Source organism: Seriola aureovittata, chromosome 14 (assembly GCF_021018895.1).
Source record: "Seriola aureovittata isolate HTS-2021-v1 ecotype China chromosome 14, ASM2101889v1, whole genome shotgun sequence".
In the NCBI taxonomy this organism is placed as follows: Eukaryota; Metazoa; Chordata; class Actinopteri; order Carangiformes; family Carangidae; genus Seriola; species Seriola aureovittata.
In genome coordinates, this window is record NC_079377.1 from 11,651,555 (window position 1) to 11,662,697 (window position 11,143).

The 11,143-nt window shown below is 40.3% G+C and overlaps 1 protein-coding gene across 1 annotated transcript; it reads left to right on the plus strand.

Annotated features, from left to right (window-relative positions):
* The first annotated feature begins 120 nt into the window (after positions 1–120).
* Positions 121–10,195, plus strand: bmp5 (bone morphogenetic protein 5). Its single transcript, XM_056395615.1, has 7 exons — positions 121–834; positions 3,375–3,567; positions 7,032–7,180; positions 7,566–7,763; positions 8,621–8,697; positions 8,850–8,960; positions 9,104–10,195. Exons 1-7 carry the CDS (start codon positions 318–320, stop codon positions 9,251–9,253), a joined length of 1,395 nt encoding a protein of 464 aa, XP_056251590.1. The 5' UTR covers positions 121–317; the 3' UTR covers positions 9,254–10,195.
* The last annotated feature ends 948 nt before the right edge of the window (positions 10,196–11,143 follow it).

The window sequence follows — 11,143 nt, forward strand, 5'->3', positions numbered from 1 at the left end:
TAACTCCATAAATACTTGGTGTGGCACAGACTCTGGATGGACCCTGGAGGAGTAAATACCGCTGGAGGAGCCTCGCGCACAGGAGAGTAGCGGCGACTTTTTTTTTCTTTCTGCAAGCTGATACCTCATCTGTAGAGAGAGAGAGAGAGAGAGAGAGAAAAAAAAACTCCTCTCAGTTACCACCGTGAAAGTTGTGGTGCCTCTGGCTAATATGGAGAGTCTATGATTCCGTATTGGCAGAGATATAAATTGCTTTATTTTTCTCACAGAGTGCGATGTAGTTCAACCTCACCTCCCAGAGTGAGCTATTTGTCAAGATGACAGCGCTTACACCTTTGAACCGAGCCGTACTTGGACTTGCGTGGAGCTGTTTGAGTTTTCTGTCCTGCGCTCATTGCGGCTTAAGTGACAACCATGTGCACTCCAGTTTTATTTACAGGAGGTTGCGCAATCACGAACGCAGGGAGATCCAGAGAGAGATCCTCTCCATCCTGGGCTTGCCTCACCGTCCGAGGCCCTTCTCTCCCGGGAAGCAGGCGTCCTCCGCGCCGCTCTTCATGCTCGACCTGTACAACGCGATGGCCGTGGAGGAGGAGGTGGGGGAGGTGGAGGGGGTGGGGGTGGGGGTGCAGCAGGGCGCAGGGAAGAGCTTCAGTGCCAAGGCTCAAGGGCACTCCAGGAAAGGTTACTACAGCCCCCAGCATGCCGGGTACTCCCGTGTGGCACAGCCTTACCGAGCGGCCCCTCTGTTAGGCCACAGCCCCGCACTCACCACAGCGCACGACACCAACTTTCTGAATGACGCCGACATGGTGATGAGTTTTGTCAATTTAGGTAAGTGACAGTAAAGTAGACTCGTTTTGTCTGCTGCTTTTATAAAATCACAATTATTGACAGTAGCCTAAATGCAGGCGATTCCTGATTTCATTAAGATTTAGAGGTGAAGCAGTCTCGTTGGAAAACCAACAAATTCAACAGAGAAAGTCCCTCCCCAGCGTGTTCTGTTATTACTTTAACTTTACTTGGTGAAAAGCCAGAAACATTTTGTATGTTGGATGCAATTTTCTCTAAAATCCTCTGCAGACCTGCTTTCAAGAGTTAGGCTAAATGAATGAATACATTTATTGGCCTGCCTGCTGTATTGTACAGGGATATATCAGCACGTGGAGTTCACTAATTCTGTCAAAATAATTTTATATTTTAATCAAATAATCATAGCTATGTTGCCCTTAGAATTTTTTTAATAACTCCATAAAATTATGCTGAGCATCTAAATGAAGTTTTACAGGTGTTGGCTTCCTCTCGTTCATTCATTCATTCATTCATTCATTATTTCTTTATTTCGAATTTCTACATTTTTATTTCTTCGTTAAAATGTCATTAGTAGATTTTCAGACATCAGTCATCATGTGGCCTCGGAGGTATTCAGTTGCTTTTAGCTTTGTGTGAAATATTCTGTATTCAAACTGAATGAAGCCCTAAAGTTTTGACCAAATCAGGTTGTGCTGCTTTCTATTAAAAAGCAGCTGATGTGTATAATGATTGTGTTTGTTCAGTAGCCGTGACCTTTGACCCCGCAGTTCAGAGCAACTTATCAGATGACTGTCTGACCTTGAGAAAATTGGTCTAAATTATTTCCTGTTGTTAAAAGGGGAGTGATATTGACTGATGCCTGTATTTCTTGCTGCTCTGTCACTAAGAGAGAGCAGTAGCCCTATTCCTCATATTTGTGTTCTTTGTAGCATTTATCGTTCTTTAATGAGAATGAAAATATTAAACACACTATATAGAAACTTACTCAAAAGTGTAATATGATGCAGCATGGCAAAATCCTAAATGAATGATAAAAGAAACAATTTTTACACAACGCCCCTACTGTGGTGCTAAGGATTTTATTTTCTTAAATATATAGCAAAACATGTAAAAGTGAATTTGTGTAGAGTTTCTTGGGAGTATAATCCCTCACCTTGGCCTGAGCCCATCTGTTTCCACTTACCACTATACCAGGGCATGTACACTGTCAGCCTTGAAAGCTCTGCTCTCGTTCTGGGGACTGTCAGTGAAGTGTTCAATGGGGCTCTGTCTTTATTACAGTACACTCAAATATAGCTACTGACCTCAGCTCTTTTAGAAACGTCTATGTGGGATCTCATGCAGTTTAATGTGCCTACTGTATGAATGGAAGTCAGCCGTCTGTATGCAAGAAGAGTAAAGATGTGACGATGTAGCACAACAGTCCATTTATTAATCCTATTGACATAATATGGATACCGTCCTGGTAGAAGCTGAATCTAATTAATATACAACACATCCAGAATGCACACGGCTCACCTTTTACCGGAGGGCGAGGTCATTATTATTTCATCTTTAGCTATTTGAAAGTAAAATGCTCAACGCTCTCAGTGGCACTTCTGCTTCAGATTACTGCCTGTGGCTAAAATAATGGAACACGCTCAGTGGGTAAAAGTCAGACCTGACCTCTGACCTCTTTGTGTTAAGTAACCGCAGGCGTTCTCTCGATAAAATATCTGGGAAATGCGCTTCAAATAGATATCACTACGGATGTCAGAAAATTCACTAAGCTCAGCCACATGCCTCTGCGCTGCTAAGAGGCAGGGGTGTGAGACAGTTGGCGGTCAGTGTTTAGTAGCATCAAACTATCTTTAGTCAGTAGGTGATAATGTAGATACTCTGAGGCCTCTTGATGGGGTTATTTAAGTCATTTTTTATTGTGGGGCTTTATTTTGAAAAACTCAAGCACATATCTTTTATTTATTCACCTGTAACGGACGATGAGTTTGTAAACATCTTCCACAAGTAGAGGCCTAAAAAGGTATCTCACTTCATTCATTATGTTAGAAATATTTAGTTTTAAAGGTCAGGGGTTATTGAAGACTCTTAACGCATTGTATGAAACCTACAGGAGGTCAGTAAAAGGTCAGAAATGAGGTCAGAGTAGACGCTCCCATGATGTTGAAGAATCCTGTCTGGTCTTTTCTCTCACTTGAGGATCAGACCAAAGTGTTTTTAATTGAAATCAGCCTGTTTTTCTTAACTGACAGCCCATTCATCATGGCCAGAGAATGCAGTTAAGGCACACAGTAGAGGGCCTGTCTGGGAACTGCTACCTGTATTCAGTTGACTGATTTAATGAACTGGAAAGTGCTTTTGTTGGTAGTCAAAATGTTTGGATTGGACCCGAAACGTAAAAGAAGATGTAATAAATTACTCTTTTTCTGTGCGTTAATGCTGGCATATTTTCTCTTTTGAGCAACTCACGCAGCGGTTCAGGAGGTGAAGCCATATATTTTGATCACTGTAAGCTTTGCTGCCTCTAAAATATGAAATTCATCATTAAATATTTTCTTTCCCAGTGGAGAAAGACAAAGATTTTTCCCACCAACGAAGACACTACAAGGAGTTCCGTTTTGATCTGACTCAGATCCCAGATGGAGAGGCGGTGACTGCTGCAGAGTTTCGGATCTATAAGGACCGCAGTCATGCCCGCTACGACAATATCACTCTGAAGGTTTCCATATATCAAGTCATCAAGGAATATCAAAACAAGTAAGTACCAAAACAACCAAAACCAAACACTCAGTACTGAACTGAAGTTCATTTCTGAGGTACATGTACTTGAGTATTTACATTTTGTCTACTTTATACTTCGACACCAAAAAACATACGTGCAAATATTGTAATTTTTTTTATTAAACTACATTTATGTGACCGCTATAGTTACTCTTTACTTTTCAGATTGGGATTTTACACTAAAAACATACAAACAATTTAAAAAGCATGTTATACTGTTTTAGATTAAACTAATAAAAATATAGAAAGTAATTAAAAAATGCTTTTCCTCAAGCAACTAAAACATTAATATGCTGCTTTCTCAATAGTACATCAGTAATTATAGTCTAGAAATAGGACAGGGGCCATAATTCATGAGTACTTTCTAATTCAAGTACATTTAGCTTTACTTTTGAACATTTATGACTGCAAGACTCGTACTTGTAGTTGCTACGTTTATTCAGTTAAAGCATCTCAACATTCTTGCACCAGTGATTAAAGGATATTTTATACACTTTATATTGGGGATAAACATATGCCGATCATTGATATTTGACAGAAAATTAATCTGCCCTCATATAATCAGTCAGTCCCAGAGGAATCAAACATCTCACAAAAATAACACAAGCCAGCGAGGACTTGCATTCAGCCTGTGCTCAGTTATCTGAAATGCTGTGAAACACAAAGGGCACAGCAAACATCATCCTGTTTGCAACTGCAAATTGTTGGAAAGAAAACAGAAATAGCTGTTACTTCAGCTGTGCTTTGATCCCCTGCAGTAATCTTATTTCACAGTTACCAAAAAAAAAAAAAAAAAAATAGTCCAGCAGCTATTGTCTCACATGGCTGAAACTTTCCACTCGCACAGAACGTCCTTCTATCTCCGACTCTGTTCTCCTTCATTCGCACCATGTCTGCCTTACAAATATAGTTCTCGGATAAAGAGAGCTCCATTAGCAAGTTGGCCACTTATGAAGCTCAGAAGGTCCATCAGTTATCACTCGTCTTGTGTTGCCTGCCAAGCTGGACGCGTCCCAGATGAAACCCTGAGGGCCCATATTGGGGGAGGGGGGCGGGGGCCGGGGGGGGGGGGGGGGGGGGGGCCTCCCTCGGGTGCTCCCATGATCACTGTTATGCCCACCACCTGCCTGTCTTAACAATATTCCGGAAGTTTAAACCATGACATAGCTGAATACACAAGGGTGTACTTAAAAGTGGGCCCACATTTGCTTGCCAAAAATGTGTGTGGGTGATTGAAGGGGAGATATGGCCCTCCTGGGCTTTGAAAAGGTCCAAGTCAATGGACTCTGCCATCTTAAAGGGGAAGACGGCTCAGTTTAAGTTTTCACACACGTTTTCATGAGGAATCGTATGCTTCAATCAGTATTCACAAAGAAGAGCAGCGCTTTCCCAGTGCTAGAAATCTTAGAAGCAATCTTGGAAAATGTGATTTTAGAACAGTTTTCTCAAGGTTTTTCTCAACTTAAAAAAGGCCTAATGAGTTCATATTCATAGCACTGTCAGCTTGTAAAGCCGTGCACATTCTTTTATGTTTACTTAACAAATCAGACAAAATGTGTTAATCCTCAAACTAGTCACAGCCAAGAGCTTTCAGTCAGGTATTTCTACAGTATCTACTTGTGCGCTAAACTATATAGTAAAGTCATGGTTTCATTAGTGAGTTAAAGCGGTGACCATGTGCACTAGCAGCAGCATCCTCAGTCCCTGTCAATATTTTTCAAAAAATCTATTTCTTAGAGTTAAGTAAAGGTTGTAGCCAGTGTTGATTAAGTGCAGCAATCCTCACTGATTAGTATGAGTATGGGATTGAACTGGACATGCTGGTGTTAGAGGTACCCTGTTGGGTTTTTGTAAACAAGCAAAGTTGTGTTTACATTCACTGTTTCTCACCAATGTGCAGTGTGTTTATCGTTGAGCTCCAACAAACATGTTGAATGCATTTCTTCTCCTCTAAAATATGTGCAAAGCCAATTCTTGGCTGAATTTGAAACCTACAGTTTAGGGCACATTTTAAAGTGACTGCGCACCAACCTTCTTTCACTCCACTATATCAACATCCTGTACTGGATTTTGCCACTGAACATACACTGCTAATGGAGAATAGCGGCATATGAACAGAATTTGCAGGAAACATACTCAAAAGAGACTAAAACGTCTAAAAGGTCTTAGTTACCTCTATCCCTGGTTTCCACTCAGTTAAACTTGCCCTCTGTGGAACAGTACATCCACTAATCACAGATTAAGGGGCGGGAAAAACATTTTTCCTCTTGGATCTGGCTGTGAGAGAAACAAATTCTTACCTACAGAAACTAAATTATCACAGGATGTCAGCTTAATGCTGTACATTTCAAAGAGGAAGTTCAGCAGGAAGTCACTCATAAGGATTAACCTTGTGTGGTTGAGTTTTATTACACCTGTAATAAACACATGAATAGCTCCTGAACTCTCGAGGCCACATGGAAAATCTTGGTTCTCTCCGACCAGCACCATGTAACCACAAAAACTGAACAGGCCTTATCCGATCTGCTGCTTGAAAGGAATCCAATGCAAATTGCGAAGCGGGGCTTTTTCAACTCAGGGTTGATTGATGCCTTATGTCAGACTCATGTTAAAAATACACAAGGCCTGATACACAAGATTCATAACTCCTGAAAAAAAGTTTGTACCCATCAAAAAGCTGAAACTTGGCACACGGTTGGCCACACAACTCTGCAGTTTATTACAAGTCACAGCTTCTTCAGCAATAGCGGCGCTCTTTCTTTTTTTATCTCCGCTACAAAGCTGGCACACGAAAATCACCAAATTACTTTTACACACCAAATTACCAGTTTTCAATACGCTGGCTTTTTGAAGAAGAATGTTTGGTTTCAAAAGGATAAAGAGATGAAGAAACTAATAAAAGCCACTCCGATTCTGGCTCCTGCCGCGGAGCTTGAGCTAAGGCATCCATTTGTGATCAGTCAGTGATACCTCCTTTATCTGTTCTTGTCTAAGTGGTTAAGACCTCTTGGATTCAATCTAAATACCCCAAAGAGGCATATGGTTTCTCTTTTGTGTCCCATTAAAGCAATGCGGCAATAAGGTGCACAGCCCATTTTTATTTAACAAACTGTAGCCACCACAGAGGTTTTGTAATTTGTTCATAATGCAGCAGTAAAGTGACCACATTCATTGCAACATCTGTTCGGTCTGAAACGCAGCAGTAATAATCTCGAAAACCAACATACCCACACAGATAAATATTAAAGTCATTTGCACTGGCTAGTGATATATTTTAAATAGTCAGAAGACATGCTTTATGTTTTTGTTGCGTAATAGCAGCTGCAGCTTGCATGGCCGTTTGAGTGTGCATCTTTTTTAACTGCGATTTATTTAATACAGATGTGGGGGTTTTTTTCGTTTTTTTTTTTTTTTTTTTCATTGTGTTCTCTTAACTTCAGAGATGCAGAGACGTTCTTGCTCGACTCCAAGAAGGTCCAGGCGTCGGATGGGGGCTGGCTGGTGTTTGACATCACGGCAACCAGTAACCACTGGGTGATGAACCCACAGCAGAACTTGGGCCTGCAGCTCTGTGTGGAGACAGTAGATGGCAAGTGAAGTTCTGTTTTTCTTTCTATCAATATGACATTTGTTCCTTTCACTTGTGTACCTCCACAGATTTATTTTAGACTCTTGGAATCTAGAAAGGTTCAGGAAGTTCATCTTTTCAGACGATGCACAATGTCTGTATTGTGATTCAAAACTAGTGTTTTCATTGACTTCAGGGCAAATGCGACGTGTACATTTGATATTGATGATTATTGATCAACAATAAACAGCCGCAAATCCTCTAAAAAGGTTAATGGGTTGATCCGGTTTTTGTATTTAAGATTCTGGACTTCAGCATTACCTTGAAAGCATTCATAGTATAATAAAATAGCCATCTTTTGTTCAGTTTTGTTTTGAAAGCTTTATTTACCTGCTGATTTTTAAAGGACGAAGTATCAACATAAAATCTGCTGGAATCATTGGGAGGAACGGGCCTCAGTCCAAGCAGCCCTTCCTGGTTGCTTTCTTCAAGGCCAGCGGGGTGTTACTTCGCTCTGTCAGAGCTGCTGGTGGGAAGAAAAAGAACCACAATCGCAATAAATCCACCAATCAGCAAGAATCATCTAGGGCGCCAAAAACTGGAGGTATGTGCTCTTTTACGATGTGATAGATTTTTTCTATAATTTCTTTTACATCAAATCTCTTCTCTGGATATATTTTAACCACATGCATCAGACAGGTCCATCCGTTTGTCAGACTTAACCAGCGTAACCGTCTGCAGCCAGATATCTCCACAATTACTGACCAGATTGCCTTGATATTGGAAATTATATTTTGATCATCTGTTCACAGTGGTGGGCTGTCTGCCATTGGTTTGCGGTGGAATGAACTTTTAATCTTGTCAATAACTTCCGCCCACAAATTGTTCTTTTGTTTGCTCCTTCAAAACGTTTTCTATTAAAATGTTACTCTGGAGAAAAACAACACATTTTCTACGTGGAGACAAAGGAGATTTCATTCAGGATTCACTTCTGCTCTGCAGGTCAGCAACAACGCTGTGAATACATTAGTACTCAGAGTGCCTGAGAGGTATTATGGTTAGTGGCTTCGTCTGTAATGCACTCTGCTGTACATTTCATTAATCGTTTATCATCAATAGTTTCAAAGAATAATTAATAATCCAACACATTGATGGATGAATTACTGTCATCCCGGTTTTATAAATTAATGATTCACAGCAGCTCTACAGTTACAGCTTCTCAACATCTGTGATCCACAGGCAATAAATTTTGCACAACATTTACTTTTTGCTAATAGTTTAAGATTTATTGGAAACATTTCCAAGCATCGTATTAATGTAGGGATCCACAGTGCATATTTGAACAGTACTGTATATGCTTTTAGTGCATTTGCTCATGAGTTTTACAGACTTCTATGTTGTGTTTATCTTCCCGCGTTAAGCGAACGGCAAGAACTAAAGAGGTGTTGTCTTGACTTTCAGATTACAACACCAGTGAACAGAAGCAAGCCTGTAAGAAGCATGAACTTTATGTCAGCTTTCGAGATTTGGGCTGGCAGGTAAGGCAAACTGATTTCACGTCTCTTGCACATAGCAATGAATGACACACTTCTTTAATTCAGTTTACGTGGTCACACTGAGGAAACGGATATATGTGTCATAAATGAAGAAAAACAAAAAGTCCTCTTTTTTTTTTTTTTTTTTTGTCAAGGATTGGATCATTGCACCTGAGGGCTATGCTGCTTTCTACTGTGACGGTGAATGCTCGTTTCCACTCAACGCACACATGAACGCAACAAATCATGCGATTGTGCAAACCCTGGTGAGTATCCTTTAGAGTGTATCACACGTGTCCTGAAATAAAGTCATGTTTTAAGCTTCCATAATGTTCTTAGCGGTTATGACTCATTTGAAACTCGCTGCAGTCGCACCTCTTTTAAACCTACTTCATGCTCTCATTTATAGGTCCATTTAATGTTTCCTGACAATGTGCCAAAGCCATGCTGTGCCCCAACCAAGCTCAACGCAATATCAGTACTTTACTTTGATGACAGCTCAAACGTTATCCTCAAGAAATACAGAAATATGGTCGTTAGGTCTTGTGGTTGCCATTAGCGGCTAACTTTAATTTATGTTATCTGGTATGGGAATCGCTGGAAAACACATCTGCTGCAGGTGTGCTGTGATGTACAGTATTATGTATATAAAGTTTTATTACCTAATTTATTTTCTTTTTTTAAAAAAAATAGCACTGAATATTGTGATATTTAAATGATTAGGACAAAAATGATTTCACTTTAACGCCAGTTATCTCATAACTTTTGTGTCCGTTGGCATATACTCCCTCTTAGTTACGTCTGTATAACTTTTATGATTAAATTATTCACTGGAGTCATCATGATACATAAGGTCGCCTCCCCTTCTGCTTGTTGTCCCCCTTTTCCAATATGAAATGTGTGTGTTTTTTACTTCAAGGCTAATTTTGTGATGTGTTTGTTTCCAACAATTAGAAATGATTGATTTAGACAGAATAATGTCACGAAATTCTGCTTCAAAAATACATTTGATAAACAAGAGAGACCTCGAGATGATGCTATGAGCGCAAACATCACAGTCTGAACAGGCTGTAATCAGATTGGATCACTGGAAAACGAAAAACAGTGAGTGTTCTCTAATATAAACCAAACTGCCCAAAGCTATTTTCAAGCTGTCACCGTCTTTCAGCACTGATACTGCCTCACCTTTTCCATGTCAGCTATTTTTTTTCTTTTTGTTTTGTTTTCTTTTATAAGTGAGCGTGGTCTCAGAGGGGGAATTGTGTCAGTCTGGAATGAAACTCTTATTATGTTGAGTGTTCTCTTATGAATGCTTTACAGTTTAGCTCTTTTTCTTTTTCTTTTTTTTTTTTTTTTACACACAATGTTAATGTAAATCCCTTCCATAAACACTGTTCCTCTGTGTCATAGCTGCTCCATGCTAATTCTAGTTCTTGTTTGGGGAAAGTATATCTCAATGTAGAGTGTTGTGTATTTTAATAAATGTACCACTTGAAAACCACTATCTTTTGCTTTTGCCTTTACTTGACCTCACAGCTTTTCTTGCTCCATTCATCACCCTCAACTACATGCAGAACTGCATTTCATCTTGGACCCCCCCCTCCCCCTCCTCCAGCTGCAAAGTCTCCAGCTTTTTTAAATTGAAGTTGTCCCTTCGTATTTCTGTTTGGAGCTCTGCGGATGTTTTACATTCTGTTGCCGGACTACCGTCTCGGCTTTATAAATGTTTGACAAGTATGATATAAACTCTGGGGTCCACCCACGGAGCCTGTTGACATGCTCTCGGGGAGTGGTAATGCTAGTGGTACAGTGCTAGCAGCAAAGCAGTGCTGTGACCTCCAGACCAAAAAGGGTGATTATCACGAGGCTGCCAGCAGAGAAAGGTATATCATTTTGTAACCAATCCCTTCCAGATTATGGGGGGGGACGATACTATCCATCACATGATTTATGTGATATGTATGGCACACCTCTGCTTGCTTTGTATTCTGTACGCTCACATCCTCAGAGCTAAGATTCAACCCTGGAAACAAAGTTTAGACCATAAACTAAACTAAAAGGAGCAAGTTGTTTTGTTCCCCTCCTCGCTCGGGATAAGCAGAACTTCCAGAGAAGTGTGAGAGGGAACGTGCTATTTCCAGAGAAGCACTCTGGTTACGCACAGATTTTCAATGGTCTTGGAAATGTAGGGATTAGGTTAAGGATTAATATTTATTTACACAACTGTGTTGACCTTCGCTGAACACAGGATATGTACTGTTGCACTTTTTCTCCCCCCACCTTCCCACTTTTATAACATTTTTTTCTCTGACATGGCAGAACATTGAGTGACTGTATTTCACTTAATTAAAAGCAGTGGCCGGCCTGCCCAGATGTTATGTGGGCTGCATCTAAAAGGAGTGTTGACATTCAGTGAATAGAAGAGGCCACCTGCTAACTTAACTCTTGG

Coding starts and splice junctions, on each gene's coding strand:
- bmp5 (XM_056395615.1), top strand. CDS start 318: ATGACAGCGCTTACACCTTTGAACCGAGCCGTACTTGGACTTGCGTGG. Junction 3,568..7,031: donor ATCAAGGAATATCAAAACAA/GTAAGTACCAAA, acceptor TCTTAACTTCAG/AGATGCAGAGACGTTCTTGC. Junction 7,764..8,620: donor TAGGGCGCCAAAAACTGGAG/GTATGTGCTCTT, acceptor CTTGACTTTCAG/ATTACAACACCAGTGAACAG.